The 25,558-nt window shown below is 41.1% G+C and overlaps 1 protein-coding gene across 2 annotated transcripts in view; it reads left to right on the forward strand.

Annotated features, from left to right (window-relative positions):
- Window positions 1–25,558, forward strand: part of LOC117505612 (signal transducer and activator of transcription 5B-like) — a 255,380-nt gene that overhangs the window by 118,263 nt on the left and 111,559 nt on the right. For both annotated transcript variants that reach the window (XM_034165193.1, XM_034165194.1), the window contains 2 exons: window positions 1,035–1,214; window positions 21,075–21,162. In XM_034165193.1, the coding sequence (XP_034021084.1) occupies window positions 1,035–1,214; window positions 21,075–21,162 (268 nt within the window). The remainder of the gene's footprint in view (window positions 1–1,034; window positions 1,215–21,074; window positions 21,163–25,558) is intronic.

Genomic DNA, 25,558 nt, shown 5'->3' on the forward strand with positions numbered 1-25,558 from the left:
CAATGTGCAGTTATCACGTGCAACCAGAGGTGGCGTGATTTTCAGCAACCTGACATTGAAAACAGTGAAATCAGCATGTGAGCACCGCAGCAAACAGAATTAATGTACTGAATGTCTGACCTGTAAATGTTTGTCAGTGCAAGAAAATGAAAGATAAAACAAAATATTGAAGCTGATCACTGCAAACATGGCAAAACATACACTGGTCCAAAAAAAAAAAAAAATAAAGGAACGCTTTAACCAGAGTACAATATCAAGTCAGTCCCAGGCTGGTGTTTGTGGGGCTAATCGTTGTGGGCCTTCCTCTGCTTGCTCCCACCATACCAACTCATAACAACGAGGTCATACATGCTGGGCTTGCAGGGTAGTTGGTCTTCTGTGGCTATTGCAGAACTGTGCTTCCTCAGTAGAGCTGGGCCTCCTGGTCCTCCTCCTGCCAGCTTGTATTTTATTTGCAGGTGAGGCATGTAGGGCTTTGGGCTACATTGGGCGCTTGAGGTCCTGGATGGTAATTGCAGAGGGAAGAGAGCTACTCCTAGCCATGGCCAGGAGCCTGGGGGTGCCTACAAACTTGGCTGAAGATGTTTGGGGGTCTCTGTTCTGTTCATGTTTAATGTTGAATATTCAAATCATTTTTGACTATCCTGGATCCAGACTATGATTCAGGCCTTCAGTAACATCCTGGACTCGTCCATCAGTGTGTGTTAATGTGGTGAAAGTGTTGAAGTTGAAGAGACAGTTTCTGATCTCAGCATTGACCTTTATATCTCTGGGTCCTCGGCCTTTGATATCCAGAGATGCCTGTGAAGAGCTTATGGAGTCATGAAATCAAAGATCAAAAGAAATTGGTGATGCTGACACCTTTGCAGGAGAACAAAGGTCGGAAATTTTAGGGTCCTGACTCTTTCTTCATGCCCTTCTAGAGAGCACGAGTGCTAACTGGAAACAAATCTAATGTTCATGAAGCTTCCTGTCAGTAACTCTTTGATGTTTCACTGACTAATCTGTAACCTTCTCCTCTTATTCTTTTTCAGCACCTTCATCATCGAGAAGCAGCCGCCCCAGGTGTTAAAGACGCAGACCAAGTTTGCAGCTACGGTGCGCCTTCTAGTGGGCGGAAAGCTGAACGTCCACATGAACCCTCCTCAGGTTAAGGCGGTCATCGTTAGTGAGCAGCAAGCCAAAGCTCTGCTGAAGAACGAGAGCACGCACAGGTCAGGATCACTGGCGTACTGTCACTTTGCAGGGTGGCAGGGGGTCCAGAAAACTGGTGCAAAGGATGGTAGGTTTTTGTGGCACAGGGGTTAAGCACTTATTTTCAGTGCATAAGGTTCCTGTTTGATGGACACCCATGCCTACTCTCCATGTAATGTGGAGTTGTACTAGGAAGGACATTGGTGATAAAACCTGTGGCAAATCAACATGCAGATCCATCTTTGATCTGCTGTGGCAACACCAAGTGAAACAAGGGAGCAGTCAAAGGGACTTACTTTTTTAGATATGGTCCATGGTAAACAATGGAATTGGGGAATATATGAATTGCAAAAATTCCAGAAAATCAAAAACTCAAAACTCTTCCTTGGACTCCAATTCCAAAATTGGAAGCAGAACTCCCCTCAGCTGGTGCTTCCTTTGGTCTGTTTCCACAGTCTGGAACCTGGGTGGTTCTACAGTTTCTCAGGATGACCCTTAAAGCTGTGATTATTCCAGTCAGTGTTTTTGAAATAGTAGATTTCTAGATGTTTGTCATGTGGTACTTGTTCCCTGACAATGACTTGGAGTCTGAGAAATTTTGAAGACTTGCCATCCACTCAGAATAAATTTAAATCCAGTTGAATTTGAGGTTTTCCATGCTAAGTCAATGTCAGTTTCATTCCATGGAATTTTACTGGTGTTTGATAAGTACTTGTTCTGTGGAAGCTTCCCTCTTACATCCTTTACATACCTCTGCTAAAGTCTCCAGACATAGTGTCCAGTTTCCATTGCTAAATTTTCAACCAAAGCCTTCTCATATAAGTGCAGTCACTGATGAGTTTCTAAAACTCTGTGGTAAGACCACATATGCAACAAAGCCGTGATTAGCATTTTTACAGTTAGGGATCACATGAGTCCTTATCTGGAACTTTCTCCAAATCTGACCTTGGACCTAAAGGAAAAATATTCCATTAGATCTTCATAAGACATAAAAGCACCATCTCTGTAAAGATCACCTATAATGCCACCATATTTCCTCTATGAATTTCAGGATTATTCCAGATTGATGCTCTGGAACATTGGTTGAACTTTGACTCAAACGTTTCTTGAATGCTTGGGAATAGGATTTGTGTGTCCTTGGTTTTTGTGGTTCCAATGTTCAGACAATTTGGCCAATTGAAATGATGATGAGAATAATGTGGAATGACGCAGGCCCAGTCCTCCTGTGTCTTTAGGAGTGTACAATTTGGTTAATGTCATTGTTCCCAGTCCTTTCAAACAGACTTGTCCTTTCAAACAGAATTGAAAATGTGTTGCCCTCCATTATCTCCACTGATCAGACAGGATTTATTAAGAATCGTCATCCCTTCACAAATATATGCAGACTCCGAGACATCATACATTCTCCCAAAAATGTAACTTGCCCAGAGGTGGTCATTTTACTTGATGCGGAGAAGGCGTTTGACCGCGTGGAGTGGGATTACCTGTTCTTTATATTACAACAATTTGGTTTTTGGGGACAAAGTCTCCAAATCGTGACTACCCAGGGTTGGGACCAGGAAGCAGAGTTGTAGTCTTGCACACCTCTCTGCAGCTTCTCTCCCCCTGCCATCCCCCCAATACCCCATCCCCGTAGAGACGGTGCCTGCTCCCAGACCACCAACAACCAGTAAAAATCTATTTAAACATAAACATTCAAAAAGAAATAATAATATAGCACCTTCAACTGCACCACAGACTAAAACAGTTAAATGTGGTCTATTAAACATTAGGTCTCTCTCTTCTAAGTCCCTGTTAGTAAATGATATAATAATTGATCAACATATTGATTTATTCTGCCTCACAGAAGCCTGGTTACAGCAGGATGAATATGTTAGTTTAAATGAGTCAACACCCAACGAGTCACATTAATTGTCAGAATGTTCGTAGCATGGGCCGAGGCGGAGGATTAGCAGCAATCTTCCACTCCAGCTTATTAATTAATCAAAAACCCAGACAGAGCTTTAATTCATTTGAAAGCTTGACACTTAGTCTTGTCCATCCAAATTGGAAGTCCCAAAAACCAGTTTTATTTGTTGTTATCTATCGTCCTCCTGGTCGTTACTGTGAGTTTCTCTGTGAATTTTCAGAACTTTTGTCAGACTTAGTGCTTAGCTCAGATAAGATAATTATAGTGGGCGATTTTAACATCCACACAGATGCTGAGAATGACAGCCTTAACACTGCATTTAATCTATTATTAGACTCAATTGGCTTTGTTCAAAATGTAAATGAGTCCACCCACCACTTTAATCATATGTTAGATCTTGTTCTGACTTATGGTATGGAAATTGAAGACTTAACAGTATTCCCTGAAAACTCCCTTCTGTCTGATCATTTCTTAATAACATTTACTCTGATGGACTACCCAGCAGTGGGGAATCAGTTTCATTACACTAGAAGTCTTTCAGAAAGCGCTGTAACTAGGTTTAAGGATATGTTTCCTTCTTTATGTTCCCTAATGCCATATACCAACACAGTGCAGAGTAGCTACCTAAACTCTGTGAGTGAGATAGATTATCTCGTCAATAGTTTTACATCCTCATTGAGCACAACTTTGGATGCTGTAGCTCCTCTGAAAAAGAGAGCCTTAAATCAGAAGTGCCTGACTCCGTGGTATAACTCACAAACTCGCAGCTTAAAGCAGATAACCCGTAAGTTGGAGAGGAAATGGCGTCTCACTAATTTAGAAGATCTTCACTTAGCCTGGAAAAAGAGTCTGTTGCTCTATAAAAAGCCTCCGTAAAGCTAGGACATCTTACTACTCATCACTAATTGAAGAAAATAAGAACAACCCCAGGTTTCTTTTCAGCACTGTAGCCAGGCTGACAGAGTCAGAGCTCTATTGAGCCGAGTATTCCTTTAACTTTAACTAGTAATGACTTCATGACTTTCTTTGCTAATAAAATTTTAACTATTAGAGAAAAATTACTCATAACCATCCCAAAGACATATCGTTATCTTTGGCTGCTTTCAGTAATGCTGGTATTTAGTTTGGTATTTTCTGGTATTTTCTCTCCGATTGTTCTGTCTGAGTTATTTTCATTAGTCACTTCCTCCAAACCATCAACATGTCTATTAGACCCCATTCCTACCAGGCTGCTCAAGGAAGCCCTACCATTAATTAATGCTTTGATCTTAAATATGATCAATCTATCTTTATTAGTTGGCTATGTACCACAGGCTTTTAAGGTGGCAGTAATTAAACCATTACTTAAAAAGCCATCACTTGATCCAGCTATCTTAGCTAATTATAGGCCAATCTCCAACCTTCCTTTTCTCTCAGAAATTCTTGAAAGGGTAGTTGTAAAACAGCTAACTGATCATCTGCAGAGGAATGGTCTATTTGAAGAGTTTCAGTCAGGTTTCAGAATTCATCATAGTTACAAATGATCTTCTTATGGCCTCAGACAGTGGACTCATCTCTGTGCTTGTCCTGTTAGACCTCAGTGCTGCTTTTGATACTATTGACCATAAAATTTTATTACAGAGATTAGAGCATGCCATAGGTATTAAAGGCACTGCGCTGCGGTGGTTTGAATCATATTTATCTAATAGATTACAATTTGTTCATGTAAATGGGGAGTCTTCTTCACAGACTAAGGTTAATTATGGAGTTCCACAAGTTTCTGTGCTAGGACCAATTTTATTCACTTTATACATGCTTCCCTTAGGCAGTGTTATTAGAAAGCATTGCTTAAATTTTCATTGTTACGCAGATGATACCCAGCTTTATCTATCCATGAAGCCAGAGGACACACACCAATTAGTTAAACTGCAGGAATGTCTTACAGACATAAAGACATGGATGACCTCTAATTTCCTGCTTCGGCACAGGAAAAACACCTCCGTGTTGATAACCATTTGTAAAATCCAGGTGGCTTTTGATGGCTTTCAGTGGAGTGAGTATATGAGAAATTGTTTAACAGCAGGACATGTTCCAACTTGTCCTTAAGGCTTCCAATGGAGGTGTTTTTCCTTTGGCGGAGCGTCGCGGCGGCTGCGAGCCGACGCGCGGACCCGTCCGCACGTCTTTCATTAAAAAAAATCTCCTTTAACAGTGGAATATCCGGATAAAATGCTGAAACCGACTTCTTCTGAAACTTCTCTGTTCTCTCACGACGTCCTGGATCAATAGAGCCTGAAATGTGGAGGTTTTCAGCTTGAACAGGCTGACGACGCTGCCTGAGAGCGCTGAGCGACGTCTCGCACCGTGGGAAGTCCTTAAAGCGACAGAATCACCTCAAAATCTCTCATCAGCCGTTAAAATTTTCACTGAAAACCAGCTTAATTTTTCTAACCGTGTCCACTTCGATGTGTCTCACAGGTTTAGAAAAAATTTTGATCAAACAAAGCACCAGTCTCTCAGCAACTTCTCAGACAAAGGAATTCCGACGAGGGGCTGGACGACTCCTCCCACAAGGAGTGCTCACAGGCGAATGACGTCACCGACAGGCGTGGAAAAACTCACGCATGCGCACGAGGGTTCAAGCATGTCTGACGTAAAAACATATGAATGAAATCCATATAGTTTTTGAAAAAAATAAAAAGGACCGTTACTTTATTGACAGCCCTCGTATTAATGGGTGCATTGTTGTGAGAGTTTGAAATGTTTTTTTTTTTTTATATTAGCTTTAAAATCACCAAATGAATCACAATTTTTTTTATGTTGTCTAAAATAGTGTTCCATTGTGTGACAGCTTTAACAGAGAAGGCTGCCTGCCCAAATGCTGAGTAGCGAAAGGGTAGAATGCAGTCTAAGGTCCACTATTCCAGTGGACCTTACAAAGCTACGATAACAGACAAACTTGCACAAACAGGCGGGAACCAATAGCCTTTTAAGCTCTTGTAAACAGCACATAGATTTGAAAATATCCTAAAATTTTCTAAAGTTAAGATTGTACTTGTGTAGTATGTTACAGTGGTGATACCTCAATGGATTTTATCAAAAATTTCCAGAGCCTGTTTGTACAGGGATTCTAATGGCCTAATTGTTGTCTGGCTACCTGGCCCCAGCAAGTGATGCAGCACAAAATATGGGAAAAATTAAAAAGCATACAAAAATATCTTGGCAGCCTCAGTAGATTGAAAGGATCTAATTTGTATAAATAGAGCCATGTTATATTTAATAGCTGTGGTCATTTTTAGGGCCCGAGTCGGAAAAAGTCCTACGAGGGCCCTATTGTAATTGCGCTGTTTATTATTATTATTATTATTATTAGGGCCCGGGTAGGAAAAAGTCCTACGAGGACCCTGTTGTAATTCCGCTATTCTCACTTTTGAAATCCAAATTTCAGCCTTTTCCCATGCTCAAAAACTCACCAAACTTTGCAAAGTCATCCTGCCAGATCCGAAATTCGATATTTTGGGGGTCTCGCACCTGGTTGCAGTGAAATGGCAAAATAACGCCCCCTAAAAATTTTCAAAAAAAGCCTCGGCTCCATGTGTCGGCGTACTGAATATCGCCCCTTCGCCATGAAATTACGTTCTTCCTTTTGACGGCTTTAATTTTGTCATATCATCATGAAAACTGATACACAGGTCAAGCACGACAACCTCTTATATACACATTACCAACTCCCAGAGCAAACACACAGGCGACAGTCGTAAGGAAAAACTCCCTCTAATGTATTGAGGAAGAAACCTCAAGCAGACCAGACTCTAAGGGGTGACCCCTTTGCTTGGGCCATGCTACAAACACATTTAACAACACAAACTCAAATCCCATTATCATAAACATCTAGTGAACCCCTTGTCTTTATCTACATACATAGATACATACATATATACACACAACATACACCTACACATACATGATTACACACACACACACACACACATATATATACATATACACACATACATACCTACATATATACACACATACACATATATATACATACTACATATACATGTAGAGTAAGGAAAAAGTATTTGAACACCCTGCAATTTTGCAAGTTCTCCCACTTAGAAATCATGGAGGGGTCTGAAATTTTCATCATAGGTCCACTATGAGAGACATAATCTAAAAAAACAAATCCGGAAATCACGTATGATTTTTTTTTTAAATTTATTTGTATGTTACTGCTGCAAATAAGTATTTGAACACCTACCAACCAGCAAGAATTCTGGCTCACACAGACCTGTTAATTTTTCTTTAAGAAGCCCTCTTATTCTGCACTCTTTACCTGTATAAAAGACACCTGTTCACACACTCAATCAATCACACTCCAACCTGTCCACCATAGCCAAGACCAAAGAGCTGTCTAAGGACACCAGGAACAAAACTGTAGACCTGCACAAGGCTGGGATGGACTACAGGACAACATGCAAGTAGCTTGGTAGAAGATAACAACTGTTATGATTATTTATTAGAAAGTGGAAAAAACATAAGATGACTGTCAGTCTCCCTCGTTCTGGGATTCCATGCAAGATCTCACTTTGTGGGGTAATGATGATTCTGAGAAAGCTCAGAACTACACGGGAGGACCTGGTCAATGACCTGAAGAGAGCTGGGACCACAGTCACAAAAATTATATTAGTAACACATGATGCTGTCATGGTTTAAAATCCTGGAGGGAAGCAAGGTCCCCCTGCTCAAGCCAGCACATGTCCAGGACCGTTTGAAGTTCACCATTGACCACCTGGATGATCCAGAGGAGGCATGGGAGAAGGTCATGTGGTCAGATGAGACCAGAATAGAGCTTTTTGGAATCAACTCCACTTACCATGTTTAGAGGATGAGAACAACCCCAAGAAAACCATCCCAACCGTGAAGCATGGGGGTGGAAACAACATACACTGGGGGTGCTCTTCTGCAAAGGGGACAGGATTACTGCACCGTATTGAAGGGAGGATGGATGGGGTCATGTATTGTGAGATTTTTCCCCTCAGTAAGAGCATTGAAGATGGGTCATGGCTGGGTCTTCCAGCATGACAATGATCCCAAACACAAAGCCAGGGCAACTAAGGAGGGGCTCCATAAGAGGCATTTCATGGTCCTGGAGTGGCCTGGCCAGTCTCCAGACCTGAGTTCAATAGAAAATCTTTGGAGGGAGCTGAAACTCCAAACCTGAAAGATCTAGAGAAGATCTGTATGGAGGAGTGGACCAAAATCCCTGCTGCAGTGTGTGCAAACCTGGTGAAAAGCTACAGGAAACGTTTGACCTCTGTAATTGCAAACAAAGGCTACTGTACCAAATATTAACATTGATTTTCACAGGTGTTCAAATACTTATTTGCAGCAGTAACATACAAATAAATTATTAAAAAATCATACATTGTGATTTCCGGATTTTTTATTTTTTTTTAGATTATGTCTCTCACAGTGGACATGCACCTAAGATGAAAATTTCAGACCCCTCCATGATTTCTAAGTGGGAGAACTTGCAAAATTGCAGGGTGTTCAAATACTTATTTTCCTCACTATACATACGTACGCATACACTAATGAATATTACAAATTTACAATTCCACTTGACAACACAAAACTCATCGTACTTCATTTGATACATATCTTGACATCATTTTTTTATATTGATTTTTAAACTGATTGATATATGGACCTCGTTTGAGTTCATCCATCAGGTTATTCCTTAATCTAGGGCCACACATGGAGACACAGAAGACGACCTGGTCGTCCGAGCGCCACCTATTTTGAAATGATACAAGCCCCGTAAATTATATTTTCCCTCTCGCTCAGTAAAATATTCTTGAATTCTAAATGGCACTTGTTTATTTTTCACTTTGTACATTAATTGAACAGTCTTGAATGTTTTAATATTTGAGATTTAATGAACAATGGGTTGGTGTGGTCTCGATAACCTGCATTATGACTTTCTAACAACTAACAAAATTTTAACTATTAGAGAAAAAATTACTCATAACCATCCCAAAGACGTATCGTTATCTTTGGCTGCTTTCAGTGATGCCGGTATTTGGTTAGACTCTTTCTCTCCGATTGTTCTGTCTGAGTTATTTTCATTAGTTACTTCATCCAAACCATCAACATGTTTATTAGACCCCATTCCTACCAGGCTGCTCAAGGAAGCCCTACCATTATTTAATGCTTTGATCTTAAATATGATCAATCTATCTTTGTTAGTTGGCTATGTACCACAGGCTTTTAAGGTGGCAGTAATTAAACCATTACTTAAAAAGCCATCACTTGACCCAGCTATCTTAGCTAATTATAGGCCAATCTCCAACCTTCCTTTTCTCTCAAAAATTCTTGAAAGGGTAGTTGTAAAACAGCTAACTGATCATCTGCAGAGGAATGGTCTATTTGAAGAGTTTCAGTCAGGTTTTAGAATTCATCATAGTACAGAAACAGCATTAGTGAAGGTTACAAATGATCTTCTTATGGCCTCGGACAGTGGACTCATCTCTGTGCTTGTTCTGTTAGACCTCAGTGCTGCTTTGATACTATTGACCATAAAAATTTTATTACAGAGATTAGAGCATGCCATAGGTATTAAAGGCACTGCGCTGCGGTGGTTTGAATCATATTTGTCTAATAGATTACAATTTGTTCATGTAAATGGGGAATCTTCTTCACAGACTAAAGTTAATTATGGAGTTCCACAAGGTTCTGTGCCAGGACCAATTTTATTCACTTTATACATGCTTCCCTTAGGCAGTATTATTAGACGGTATTGCTTAAATTTTCATTGTTACGCAGATGATACCCAGCTTTATCTATCCATGAAGCCAGAGGACACACACCAATTAGCTAAACTGCAGGATTGTCTTACAGACATAAAGACATGGATGACCTCTAATTTCCTGCTTTTAAACTCAGATAAAACTGAAGTTGTTGTACTTGGCCCCACAAATCTTAGAAACATGGTGTCTAACCAGATCCTTACTCTGGATGGCATTACCCTGACCTCTAGTAATACTGTGAGAAATCTTGGAGTCATTTTTGATCAGGATATGTCATTCAAAGCGCATATTAAACAAATATGTAGGACTGCTTTTTTGCATTTACGCAATATCTCTAAATCAGAAAGGTCTTGTCTCAGAGTGATGCTGAAAAACTAATTCATGCATTTATTTCCTCTAGGCTGGACTATTGTAATTCATTATTATCAGGTTGTCCTAAAAGTTCCCTAAAAAGCCTTCAGTTAATTCAAAATGCTGCAGCTAGAGTACTGACGGGGACTAGAAGGAGAGAGCATATCTCACCCATATTGGCCTCTCTTCATTGGCTTCCTGTTAATTCTAGAATAGAATTTAAAATTCTTCTTACTTATAAGGTTTTGAATAATCAGGTCCCATCTTATCTTAGGGACCTCGTAGTACCATATCACCCCAATAGAGCGCTTTGCTCTCAGACTGCAGGCTTACTTGTAGTTCCTAGGGTTTGTAAGAGTAGAATGGGAGGCAGAGCCTTCAGCTTTCAGGCTCCTCTCCTGTGGAACCAGCTCCCAATTCAGATCAGGGAGACAGACACCCTCTCTACTTTTAAGATTAGGCTTAAAACTTTCCTTTTTGCTAAAGCTTATAGTTAGGGCTGGATCAGGTGACCCTGAACCATCCCTTAGTTATGCTGCTATAGACGTAGACTGCTGGGGGGGTTCCCATGATGCACCGTTTCTTTCTCTTTTTGCTCTGTATGCACCACTCTGCATTTAATCATTAGTGATCGATCTCTGCTCCCCTCCACAGCATGTCTTTTTCCTGGTTCTCTCCCTCAGCCCCAACCAGTCCCAGCAGAAGACTGCCCCTCCCTGAGCCTGGTTCTGCTGGAGGTTTCTTCCTGTTAAAAGGGGAGTTTTTCCTTCCCACTGTAGCCAAGTGCTTGCTCACTGGGGGTCGTTTTGACCGTTGGGGTTTTACATAATTATTGTATGGCCTTGCCTTACAATATAAAGCGCCTTGGGGCAACTGTTTGTTGTGATTTGGCGCTATATAAAAAAATTGATTGATTGATTGATTGATTATGAATTGTCCTTATTGCTCTTTTTTGAAGAATGAATAATGGTTGCAATGTAGTTTTGTAATTGTGAAATGGGGTGCAACCAATGAACAATACAAAGTATGTAGTGCTCTGCAATCAAGAACATGCTTTACTTTATTTAATACTGCAATAGTCTTTGATACCTTAATTTGAATATGCTGAATGTGAGCTTTCCAATTAATTTAATCAATAATGACACCTAAAAACTTATTTTCTTTGACACGCTCTGTTTACCCCATGTATATTTAACTGAATTTGTATGTCCTTTATAATTTCCAAATAACATTTAGTTTTAGACAAATTTAATGATAATTTGTTTATCAAACCATCTCTTTAACTTTATCATTTCTGTTCCTAAATCAGATAATAATTGTTGCAGATTTTCCCCTTAGCAAAGGAGGTTTGTGTCATCTGTAAAGAGCACAGTTTTAACCAGATCTGAGACTTTACATAAATGATTAATGTATAAAATAAATAATTTTGGGCCCAACACAGAACCCTGTGGTAACCCACAAATGATGTCCAGACATGAAGAACAGTATTCCCCGAGTTTAACAAACTGCTTTCGGTTTTGTAAGTAGTTTTTAATCCAACTCAGAGCAACCCCTCTGATCCCATACAGTTCCAACTTTTGAAATAATATATTGTGATCAATTGTGTCAAAGGCCTTTCTTAAGTCGGTAAATAAACCTGCAACTATTACTCTTTGGTCCACATGTTTATTGATCTCTTCTATGGAATCGAGCCGTGCCAGTGTCGTGGACCTTTTTGCTCTAAAACCATATTGACTTTCATCAAGCAAGTTGTGTCGATCTATAAATTTATCCAGTCTGCTGTTGTAAAGTTTTTTTCCCAGTATCTTTGAAAATTGGGACAATAGAGACACAGGCCTGTAGTTAGTAAAAAGATGCTTGCTACCAGATTTGAATAAAGGTATCACTTTTGCCACTTTCATACTGTTAGGAACAATCCCAGTTTGAAATGATTTGATAAAAATATATGATAATCGTTTTGCGATTTCAGTAATTATTCACTTTACTAAGGACATATGTACCTCATTATGATCCGCTGACTTTTTACTTTTACATGTACTAACTATGTTAATTTCCCTTTCATCTACTGGGCTGAGAAACATTGTGTGCAGATTTGTTGCGATTAATTGCTGATTTTCCCATGTACTGTGTGGGATTTCAGCTGCCAGATCTGGCCCAACATTAGCAAAAAATTTATTGAAACTATTCACTACTTGGCTCATGTTATATGCTTTGTTGTCATAAGTAAAGTATGTTGGATAGTTATTTGATTTGGGTTTATTTGCTATAATACTAATGCTATAATATCGTTTAGTATTTTTCCAAAGTATGATTTTTTTTTTTACAGTTCTGCATAATAGTTGTTAGTTTATTTTTATAGTCCTTATATTTAACCTCTGCCTCTTTTGATTTACTTTTAATGAATTCTCTGTATAGCATATTTTTCTTTTTACACGCCTTTTGAAGACCTTTTGTTATCCATGATAGTTATTATTTTTATTATACTGTATAATTGGAAAATTTTTGTTATATATATGAAAAATATTTTTTCAAATTTGGTATATGCTAAATTCGCATCTTGCCTATTGTTAATGGGATTCCAATCCTGTAAAAGTAAATCATTTTTTAAGACAGTGATAGCTTCTTCAGATTGCAGGCGCTTGCAATATTGTTTTTTCTCAGTACATTTTTTATTAAACTTCAAATCAGTTACTATAAAAATTAGTAAATGGTCACTAATATCATTAATTAATAAGCCACTTAGTGTTTTGGTATCAATATCATTTGTAAATATATTATCAATGAGAGTAGCTGAATGTGAAGTGATTCTTGAAGGCCTAGTAATTTCTGGATATACGAGGTCTGTTAGAAAAGTATCCGACCTTTTTATTTTTTTTCAAAAACCATATGGATTTGAATCACGTGTGATTGCATCAGCCAAGCTTGAACCTTCATGCGCATGCGTGACTTTTTTCACGCCTCTCGGTTGCGTCATTCGCCTGTGAGCAGGCTTTGAGTGAGGTGTGGTCTACCCCTCTCGTCTATTTTTTATTGCGAATAAATGTCTGAACGATTTGGAGCTTTGCTGCATCAATTTTTTTCCAGAAACTGTGAGAGACCTCCAGGTGGACACCATTCAAAAAATTAATATGGCTTTCAGGGACGATTTTATGGGGATTAAACAGATTACGGGGTGTTACTGCCCCTTTAAGGACGGCCCACAACTGCTGAGAGCGCGGCGCGCTCCCAGCCCCCACCGACAGGCTGACACCCCGCTGGAACAACCAGATCATTTCCAACGTGAAAGCTTTGTTGATCCGGGACCTCGTCTGACTTTCACAAAAAGGCAGAAGATGTGGACATCAGCACTTAATCGGCACATTCCACCGTTACAGGAGTTTTTTTCATGGAAAAAGACGTGGAGGGACGCGCCACCGTGCCGCTCATGGAGCGGCACAAAACCACCTCGGTGTTGGGCTCACAGGACGGCTTAAAGGTGGATTTCAGACGGCTGTCGGTTGCTTTTCAGTTGTGTGATTATCCGATTGTGATTGTGCATGAGCTGGACCTGCCCCGACATGTCCCTGGAAGGCTTCATCACGGCGTTGCTTTGCGCTGAGCGGCTGCACCGCGACGTGCGGTGGAGCAGCTTCTCTTTCCATGACAAAAACTCCTGTAACAGTGAAATGTGCCGTTCATTTTTAAACTGGACGCTGTCTTGATCCGGTATGTCATCTGACTAGCACAGGAATTGTGAAAAGACGTGGACATCAGCACTTTTTCGGCACGTGCGGAGGAGTTCCGCTCGTCGCGGTGGAGCTGCATGGCAATAAACAACGCCGTGATGAAGCCTTCCAGGACATGTTGGGGCAGGTCCAGCTCATGCACTATCACAATCGGATATTCACACGACTGGAAAGCAACCGGAATCCGTCTGAAATCCACCTTAAAGCTGTCCTGAGAGACCAACACCGAGGTGGTTTTGTCCCACGTAATGAACGGCTCCGTGGCGCGTTCCTCCGCTTTTCTTTCCATGAAAAAAACTCCTGTAACGGTGGAATGTGCCGGAAAAGTGCTAATGTCCACGTCTTTTCACAATTCCTGTGCTATTTTATCCACAAAGCATTAAACGACTCAGAATCTGACATCATTGTGCTGCAGCCTCGCTCAGTCGGTTTCGCTCTCGTCTTAAGGCAGGACAATAACATGGAGGGTGAGGAGCGATCCCTCCTGCCGTTTGGATAAGATGACCGATTAAAACAGTGACCGTCTTCTTCAAAGCCGTCTAAAATGCAGAGTTTACCGAAGGAGCTGTCGGTGTGTGTGTCTGTGTGTGTCTGTGTGTGTCTGTGTGTGTCTGTGTGTGTGTGTGTGTGTGTGTGTGTGTGTGTGTGTGTGTGTGTGTGTGTGTGTGCGCGCGCGCGCGCGGAGTCAACAAATTGTGAGAGAGGGGGTGGGAGAGGGAGATTCCTGAATAGAGGCACAACATGTTAGTCTGCTGAGAACCATCAGTGCACTTAAGACAGCGAGAGTGGAGCAGAGAGAGGATTTTAACCCGAGTGAACATGTTAAAAAAAAAAACAACAAAAAAAAAAACTGTGGAGCTGCCTTTACTTCTCTCTGAACTTTCTCTCCCGGTGTGATTCTGCCATTGCCGTCCTGTTCACACTATGTGCGTGTCGTATACTGAATTTATGAGATCATGAGATGAAATAAACAGTCAAATATCTTTAAAAACATATTTAAAAAAATGAGAATATATGAATGAACTGAGCAAAAATTACGCATACACAGGTTAAAAACCCTGACGTGGAGAAGCTGTGGTGATGTTCAGACGCACAGATCACAAAAAGCAGGTGAGAACTCTGAACTTTAACAGCTGTTATTTTCCAAAGGTATGTATTTGTTCAGTCTTGAGCTTAATGTTGTGTTTAAGCACAAAACGTGACTGATGAGGAGAAACACAAATCAGAAAAAGTTGGGACTTTATGTTAAATGAAGATAAAAATAAAAATGTTGCACTATTCGCAGTTTCTTCAATCACAGAAGCCACACGTTCTTCCAGAGTTGTGTAATTATACTACGATAGTAGAATATAAAGAAGGGGAAAAAAGACAATATAATCGTCAGTCGCAATTATTTGTCTGACAATCATCTCCAGAAATTCCTAATCATGACAACCCTATGAAGATCATTTTATTAATTACACAGATGTGTAATAAAACAAATGGTGACTGGCTTATAGCACAATTCTGACAGTTTGAGATGGTCCGCAAATGTCATTTAGCACCGGGAAATATACCAGTTCTTTGTTTAATAAGAGCCACGAAATATACCCTGTTCTTTGTTTAATAACACAATTTTTCATTGGTCTAGCTCGATGTGATAACCAATCATTGAATGTGTTTTTGTGGCTCGATCTGTATCAGAACAAAAATCTTTTCTTAGCATTTTGCAGGCGCCTGCTAGACAAAGCGATCAAATTGAAGAAAGAGATTATGAAGTGGATATGATTTTGCCCAGTGCAGCCGATTGCTGTAAGTAGTATTTTGTTTTTTATCTATGTAGTTTGAAGAGGTCTTAGTGAAAGGATTAAGCATCCATGAGGAGTGTTTGATAAATTTCAAAATTCAGATTGCTTACGAATTTTGGCATTTTGAAAACAAAATGCTTAGCTCATGTTGTAAGTTAACAACCATTCATTTATTGAAAAAATAATTATTTTCACATATTTGAAACTCGGACTGGATGTAAACCCAACCCTTTTCATTTTCTGCCTTGCTTTTCTAATTGCCCTGAAAATATGAGCCCAGCAGCAGCAGTGTTCAGTGATGATAGTATGTAGTCAAAACCTGCAGATTAGGGTTGACTACAAAATATTTTTCAAAACTTTAATTTTCCTGATGTTGCATTTGATGAAGTTTTACCCATAGTTCATTTTTTTGAAGTTTATTTCATTGGATCATGAGAAAACCTCCCGCACCTAGCACCACATCACTTTTAAGAAATGCGAGTTTACACAATACTATTTAAAATAAAGTAACAAGAAAAGAATTATGAAGTATCAAGAAATAACAAGAAAATATATATATAAAAAAAAATTTGTCTGCAATTTGATGGTAAGAAAATTGACAATAAGGAGTACCAAGTTGTGTGCTTGAAAAATGACAGAACATTACAACTTGGCATTTTGGCAAGTGACAGTGGAACTGCTACAGACATATATATACTACTACAGGACCTGCTTGATGAGTACAGTATTCAGATGATCATCTCTGACACAACAGTCAATACTGGTTGCAGAAATGGTGTTGTAGCCAGGTTTCAGAGAACATTTCGAGACAAGGGATTCAATGAACCTCAATACATTGGCTGCCAACACCACATTCTTGATCTTGTTCTGTGACATGTGTTGGATTTCTTTTTTCCTATACGGTCACGGTCACCTAACATTAACTGCGAGTTTATTGATGAGATTTTAGAACAGTATGATGATTTGCAAAATGCATACATGGGCACAGAAGAGATACCAGAGTATGAGAACCTTGGCTGGAGAGATGATTTTAAATTCCTTTTTGAGCTTTGTGAAGCATACAAGTTTTACAAAACAGAGGAAAAATGGTCTCACATCAAATGGCACAAGCTGCCATCACTTCACAGGACCAGGTGGAACTCACGAGGAATTTTTGCACTTATTGCATTTTTCCTTCTTCCAAATTGGCAAGAACAGGTGAGGGTAACTTGCGATTTCATTGAAACTCCATGGTCGCGGGCCTGGTTTTCTAACCAACACTATTCAGAGACAGATTATGAAGACCTGCTGTCAGCAATATCCAAACTTAAGTGTCCCAAAGCTGTAAAATGCTTCTCTACTCACTGGAAAAAGGAACCATCTACTTGCAAAACAGACAGATATCTTAACAGCAAATTTATTAACACTAATACACAAATCTGAAACACTATTAAAAACACTACAAATGCTATATGTACTCATTTTCAAGTATTCCTCATGTGTATTGTATGTAAAACTGACATGTTATAATAAAGAGTGTTTGAGCCGCCAGGTGTTTTAATGTGAAATATGAAACTGTCTTAGGTGCGGGAGGTTTTTTCAAGATCTGGCAAAACCAAAGTCATTTTTGTGAGTTTTAGGTAAAAGTTCATCATTTATAACCCCAGGCTAATAAATTTGAGATTTGTCATAACCCATACTGCAGAATTTTGTTTGATTATTTTATTTTTCCTTTAGAAATCTGCACTGTAAAACACAAACCACTTGACCTCAAAGATGGTAATGATTGTTTAAAGTCTTTAACATTGGGTGTTCCTGAGAGCTTTCCAAACAGGTTTGAAAAGGCCTAAAATCACAGCCCCCAGCCCGGGGCTTTGCCCCTGGACCCCATTGGGGACCGAGGTGGGCCCAAACCCCTCGACAAATTAGTTTCAGGCTTAGCCATATTGCCTCAATGCCAGCGATGTACCATGTATGTAGCCCTCGCTGCTATTTTTCTGCCTCTCACAGTCCACTCCTGCCTACGTTTTTTTTTTTTTTTAATGGATTGTAGAAATATTCTCCATTCTCAAAATGGTATAAAACAAACCTATTCATCTCCAGCTGTACAGTGGGATGCACGGCTTCCTTGTCAGGGCAGGGAACATCTGATTGCAAAGTTCAGAGTCCTTGTGCCCTCCCCCCCCAAAAAAGTAGAAAATATTGCCATTTAAACTCACAAGAGCACTTAAACATCCTGTTTCTTTTTTCAGCTGAGAGAGAGAGAGAGAGAGGTCTTTGTGTGGATCATGCAGAAATCAACGTGCGCAGGTTTGATTACCTTGTTCTTATCAGACACACATCCAGTACTGAGCATGCACGCAAGGCATTGCGTGGATCAGCCACACACACGCGCTTCACTTGCTCTCTAGCAGATTCACTCTGGATGAATGTACTCAATCTTTGGATGTGCTGTAGCGCACGTGGATGCACTACAGAAGGACTGTCTCGTACACAGTTCATGGACTCAAACGTTATTCAGAGAAGAATGCTGCCATTTGTGATAACACTGGGTTTTCTTCTTGTCTCAGGGACACGTCACATCTCTATGGATCAAACCTTTTCACATGGGACCATCAGCTGCTGCTGAAACCTTTTCACACTTGACGTTCAAAGTCATACGCGCCTGTAAACTGCCGCCTGGTTTGCACAAACTGAGGCGCGGTTCGCTCTGAGAGATCACCGCAGATGAAATGAAATATTGTGACGTCTCGGCCCTCAGCAGCTCCTCCGCAGACTGAGGCCGATCATGCTGCTGCAAAGCCCCCGCTCCCCACTGTGAAGAAATACGCAGCCTTCAAGGATCACCTCCTCAAAATGTTTGAACTGCCAATCTGCTGAAAGGGCCAGCAGGCTCTTTTTTCAGCAAGCCCTCAGAGCTCGTGCAGAATGCTTCAACTGCTGGGAGGACACCAGCCGTACTTTTTGTGAACCAACTCCCTCCTCAGGTGCGCGCAGTGCTGTCTAATAACACAATCACGGTCTGCCATGCATTGGTGGAGGAAGCCGACAAATTCTTCCTGGCCGACCAGCACTATGGCATAACAGCAGCCGCACTCGCACACGGAGGAAACAGCTGCATCTCTCCCTCCACAGCAGCGATCACAAACCGACTTCTGTTTCTACCACGCAACGTTCGTAGCCACCAACTCAGTCTCTACATTGTACAGTTGCACAGTCTTGTGTTGCAAACAGTAGATCAGGGTAGTGCACACTTAAATGCAGAAGCATAGACTTACTTAAAAACGGTGTGCTTTCTGTGTCCATTGCTCTATGAGGTCTGTTAGAAAAGTATCCGACCTTTTTATTTTTTGCAAAAACCTGATGGATTTGAATCACGTGTGCTTGCATGAGCCAACCTTGAACCTTCGTGCGCATGCGTGAATTTTTTCGCGCCTCTCAATTGCGTCATTTGCTGGTAAGCAGCCTTTGTGTGCGGATGGGTGTAGTCTCTCGTCTGATTTTCTTTGCAAGGAAAATGGCGGAACGACTGGAGCAGCGCGACTGTATCAAATTTTGCCAGAAACTGGGTGACAGCCAGGTGGAAACCATTCGGATTATTAAGACGGCTTTCTGTGACGATGCTATGGGCATCACACAGATTAAGGAGCGGTACAACCGGTTTAAAGATGTCCGCACAACGGTGGAGAGCGAGCCACGCTCCAGTCGGCCATCAACATGCTGAAATGACCAGATCATTTCCAAAGTGAACACTGTGGTGATGCGGGACCATCATGTGACTATCTGAGAAATTGCGGAAGAGGTGGACATCAGCACTTTAACGGCACATTCCACTGTGACAGAAGATTTGGCCATGAAAAGAGTTGCAGCGAAATTCATTCCGATGGCTTCGGCACGAAGCTGCCGACGGAGCAAAAGCAACTCCGCGTTGAAGTCTCACAGGACATGCTGTGACATGCAAACCTCTTCCACAATTTCTCAGATAGTCACACGACTGAAAAGCCATCGAAAGCCGTCTGAATCTTCCAAATGGTGGAAGAGGTGGGCATCATTTTTCGGAGTCCAGCATGTCCTGTGAGACTTCAACACGGAAATGTATTCCCCAGGAATACATTTAATGTCAGCCGGCGCATGTAACCTGACTTTGGGGGTTATGGAATCCCCTATCACTAAGGCTTGGCATTTCAGCCTGGAGATAGGGGTGGAAGTCACCCATGGGCTAAAAGGACTAACAACAGGCATATCCTATCTGTCAGCATCGCGCAAGGTTAATGTAGAGTGAAAAGTAATGTACCAGCTTGCACTAGCTGGTAATGGAAATGCTAACCATTCTGAAGATTTACACAGGACAAAATTATTTTAATAAAATTCACAGTAGAAAAACTAAAAGAAGAGTTAAACAGAACTAGAATAAACAATTGCAACCTTGTAGTGATTAGAAAAGCATCATTAGGGGAGGTGATGGTCTAGTGGTTAAAGCGTTGGGCTTGAGACCAGAGGATCCTATGTTCAAATCCCAGCCTGACCAGAAAATCACTAGGTCCTTAATCCCCTAGTTGCTCCCGGTGTGTAGTGTGGACTTTGTATGGCAGTACCCTCAAATCGAGGTGAAAGTGAGGCATTATTTCTAAAGCGCTTTGAGCATCTGATGCAGATGCAGTACATCTGGGAGCAAGTTGCCAGATGTTCAGGCAGAATCAATAAGTGAAGTAGGGCCTCCTGGCAAGTGTCTGACAGAGTGATAAGTGTGGAGTTGGAAATTGAAGGGGTGATGATGAATAAGATGGAGAAAGATTTCTGGAGTTAGATGAGGTGGTAGAGAGTAAACCCAAGCATGAGTGGTAATAGAAACAGACTTCAGTGGGCATGTTGGTGAAGGGAACAGAGGTGATGAGGACGTAATGCGGACGTGATGCATCAAGGACAGGAATGCAGAAGTACAGATGATGGTAGAGTTTGCAAAAAGGAACTGTCATGAATGCCTTTTCACATTTTTAATATCCAATGTTGCAAATTGAAAACGTCCTCCTCTGGGCTTAATGTCATCTTAATATTCCAGTTCCACTCTGAAATATTGTTTTGTTCCTCATGAAAATGCTTCAGTCACTTTTCAGGGTGCTCAGAACTTGACTATAAGGGAACATGTTTGGAGCGTGTGCTGTTTGTCCTCTCAGATCATCATCATTTGGATGTGAAAATTCTGCTTCTGACTGGCTGGAGTTTCTCTTGCTGTTTGTTAAGGCCTGAATTTAATTGTCACTTATGTATGTTTGGTGTTTCGTGCTTGATGTGAGATTAACTGCATGTTTTTTGTGGGGTGGGGTGTGTTGGGTAGTGAAAGCAGCGGAGAAATCCTCAACAATAACTGTGTGATGGAGTATCATCAGACCACCAGCACCCTCAGTGCGCACTTCAGAAACATGGTAAGAAAACAAAGAGCAAACTGTGCACTGAACCAATGTCCTCAACCACATGGGCTACTTCACATCAAAGTTCACAGACTTGATTAAAACCTCAGACAGCTCTGTGCTGGAATGCTGTCTGTAATTTTACACACACACACACACACACACACATATACGAGGGCTGTCAATAAAGTAAGGGTCCTTTTTATTTTTTTCAAAAACTATATGGATTTCATTCATATGTTTTTACGTCAGACATGCTTGAACCCTCGTGCGCATGCGTGAGTTTTTCCACGCCTGTCGGTGACGTCATTCGCCTGTGAGCACTCCTTGTGGGAGGAGTCGTCCAGCCCCTCGTCGGAATTCCTTTGTCTGAGAAGTTGCTGAGAGACTGGCGCGTTGTTTGATCAAAATTTTTTCTAAACCTGTGAGACATATCGAAGTGGACACGGTTCGAAAAATTAAGCTGGTTTTCAGTGAAAATTTTAACGGCTGATGAGAGATTTTGAGGTGATTCTGTCGCTTTAAGGACTTCCCACGGTGCGAGACGTCGCTCAGCGCTCTCAGCCGCCGTCGTCAGCCTGTTCAAGCTGAAAACCTCCACATTTCAGGCTCTATTGATCCAGGACGTCGTGAGAGAACAGAGAAGTTTCAGAAGAAGTTGGTTTCAGCATTTTATCCGGATATTCCACTGTTAAAGGAGATTTTTTTAATGAAAGACGTGCGGACGGATCCGCGCGTCGGGACGCAGCCGACGCGCTGCGGCGGCACAGGAAAAACACTTCTGTGTTGATAACCATTTGTAAAATCCAGGCGGCTTTTGATGGCTTTCAGTGGAGTGAGTATATGAGAAATTGTTTAACAGGCAGGACATGTTCCAACTTGTCCTTAAGGCTTTCAACAGAGGTGTTTTTCCTGTGGCGGAGCATCGCCTTTCATTAAAAAAATCTCCTTTAACAGTGGAATATCCGGATAAAATGCTGAAACCGACTTCTTCTGAAACTTCTCTGTTCTCTCACGACGTCCTGGATCAATAGAACCTGAAATGTGGAGGTTTTCAGCTTGAACAGGCTGACGACGGCGGCTGAGAGCGCTGAGCGACGTCTCGCACCGTGGGAAGTCCTTAAAGCAACAGAATCACCTCAAAATCTCTCATCAGCCGTTAAAATTTTCACTGAAAACCAGCTTAATTTTTCGAACCGTGTCCACTTCGATGTGTCTCACAGGTTTAGAAAAAATTTTGATCAAACAAAGCACCAGTCTCTCAGCAACTTCTCAGACAAAGGAATTCCGACGAGGGGCTGGACGACTCCTCCCACAAGGAGTGCTCACAGGCGAATGACGTCACCGACAGGCGTGGAAAAACTCACGCATGCGCATGAGGGTTCAAGCATGTCTGACGTAAAAACATATGAATGAAATCCATATAGTTTTTGAAAAAAATAAAAAGGACCGTTACTTTATTGACAGCCCTTGTATATTTATATACAGTGAGGAAAATAATCCGGAAATCACAATGTATGATTTTTTTAATAATTTATTTGTATGTTACTGCTGCAAATAAGTATTTGAACACCTGTGAAAATCAATGTTAATGTTTGGTACAGTAGCCTTTGTTTGCAACTACAGAGGTCAAACGTTTCCTGTAGTTTTTCACAGGTTTGCACACACTGCAGCAGGGATTTTGGTCCACTCCTCCATACAGATGTCCTCCAAATCTTTCAGGTTTGGAGTTTCAGCTCCCTCCAAAGATTTTCTATTGAGTTCAGGTCTGGAGACTGGCCAGGCCACTCCAGGACCTTGAAATGCTTATTATGGAGCCCCTCCTTAGTTGCCCTGGCTGTGGGTTTGGGGTCATTGTTATGTTGGAAGACCCAGCCATGACCCATCTTCAATTCTCTAACTGAGGGAAGGAGGTTGTTCTCCAAAATCTCGCAATACATGGCCCCGGTCATCCTCTCCTTAATACAGTGCAGTCGTCCTGTCCCATGTGCAGAAAATCACCCCAAAGCATGATGCTTCCACCCCCATGCTTCACAGTAGGGACGGTGTTTTTGGGATGGTATTCGGCATTCTTCTTCCTCCAAACACGGTGAGTAGAATTAAGACCAGTAAGTTCTATTTTGGTCTCATCTGACCACATAACTTTCTCCCATGACTCCTCTGGATCATCCAAATGGTCATGGGCAAACTTAAGACGGGCCTGCACGTGCTGATTTAAGCAGGGGAACCTTCCCTGCCATGCATGATTTTAACCCATGACATCTTAGTGTATTACCCACAGTAACCTTGGAAACAGTGGTGCCAGCTATCTTCAGGTCATTGACCAGCTCCTCCCGTGCAGTTCTGGGCTGATTCCTCACCTTTCTCCTGATCATTGATATGCCATGAGGTGGGATCTTGCATGGAGCCCCAGTCCGATGGAGATTGACAGTCATGTTTAGCTTCTTCCATTTTCTAATAATTGCTCCAACAGTTGATCTTTTTTCACCAAGCTGCTTGGCAATTGCCCCGTAGCCCTTTCCAGCCTTGTGGAAGTCTACAATTTTGTGTCTGGTGTCTTTGGACAGCTCTTTGGTCTTAGCCATGTTAGTAGTTGGAGTCTTACTGATTGTGTGGGGTGGACAGGTGTCTTTATGCAGCTAATGACCTCAGATAGGTGCTTCTAATTTGGAATAATAAGTGGAGTGGAGGTGGACTTTTTAGAGGCGGACTAACAGGTCTTTGAGGGTCAGAATTTTTGCTGATTGGCTTTTTTTTGCTGATAATGATTTTCCTCTCTCTCTCTCTCTCTCTCTCTCTCTCTCTCTCTCTCTCTCTCTCTCTCTCTCTCTCTCTCTCTCTCTCTCTCTCTCTCTCTCTCTATATATATACATATACAGTAGTGTTCAGAATAATAGTAGTGCTATGTCACTAAAAAGATTAATCCAGGTTTTGAGTATATTTCTTATTGTTAAAATGGGAAACAAGGTACCAGTAGATTCAGTAGATTCTCACAAATCCAACAAGACCAAGCATTCATGATATGCACACTCTTAAGGCTATGTAATTGGGCTATTCTCTTTGAAAGCCTGAGGAAAATGGGACGTTCAAGACATTGTTCAGAAGAACAGCGTAATTTGATTAAAAAGTTGATTGGAGAGGGGAAAACTTATACGCAGGTGCAAAAAATTATAGGCTGTTCATCTACAATGATCTCCAATGCTTTGAAATGGACAAAAAAAACAGAGACGCGTGGAAGAAAACGGAAAACAACCATCAAAATGGATAGAAGAATAACCAGAATGGCAAAGGCTCACCCATTGATCAGCTGCAGGATGATCAAAGTCACCCGTGGGCTAAAAGGACTAACAACCGGCATATCCTATCTGTCAGCATCGTACCAGCTTGCACCAGCTTGTACCAGCTTGACTATAAGGGAACATGTTCGTTGCATCTGCTGTTTACCTGGAGTTACCTGTAAGTGCTGTGACAGTTAGAAGATGCCTGTGTGAAGCTAATTTATTTGCAAGAATCCCCCGCAAAGTCCCTTTGTTAAATAAAAGACGTGCAGAAGAGGTTACAGTTTGCCAAAGAACACATCAACTGGCCTAAAGAGAAATGGAGGAATATTTTGTGGACTGATGAGAGTAAAATTGTTCTTTTTGGGTCCAAGGGCCGCAGATAGTTTGTGAGACGACCCCCAAACTCTGAATTCAAGCCACAGTTCACAGTGAAGACAGTGAAGCATGGTGGTGTAAGCATCATGATATGGGCATGTTTCTCCTACTATGGTGTTGGGCCTATATGAGGGCCTCGTATATCGCATACCAGGTATCATGGATCAGTTTGGATATGTCAAAATAGTTGAAGAGGTCATGTTGCCTTATGCTGAAGAGGACATGCCCTTGAAATGGGTGTTTCAACAAGACACTGACCCCAAGCACACTAGTACACAAGCAAAATCTTGGTTCCAAACCAACAAAATTAATGCCTCGCAGATGTGAAGAAATCATGATAAACTGTGGTTATACACCTAAATACTAGTTTAGTGATTCACAGCATTGCTAAAAAAGCAGTTTGAACATAATAGTTTTGAGTTTGTAAAGTCAACAGAAGATGCTACTATTATTGTGAACACCCCCTTTTCTACTTCTCTTTTTTTTTTATTTTTTACTTATAGCCCAATTTCATAGCCTTAAGAGTGTGCATATCATGAATGCTTGGTCTTGTTGGATTTGTGAGAATCTACTGAATCTACTGGTACCTTGTTTCCATGTAACAATAAGAAATATACTCAAAACCTGGATTAATCTTTTTAGTCTCAGAGAATCTGGAGAACTTTCTACACGTAAGCGGCAAGGCTGAAAACCAACATTAAATGCCCGTGACCTTCGATTCCCTCAGGCAATAAAAACCGACATCATTGTGTAAA

The sequence above is a fragment of the Thalassophryne amazonica genome, unplaced genomic scaffold (assembly GCF_902500255.1).
Source record: "Thalassophryne amazonica unplaced genomic scaffold, fThaAma1.1, whole genome shotgun sequence".
NCBI classification, from domain to species: Eukaryota; Metazoa; Chordata; class Actinopteri; order Batrachoidiformes; family Batrachoididae; genus Thalassophryne; species Thalassophryne amazonica.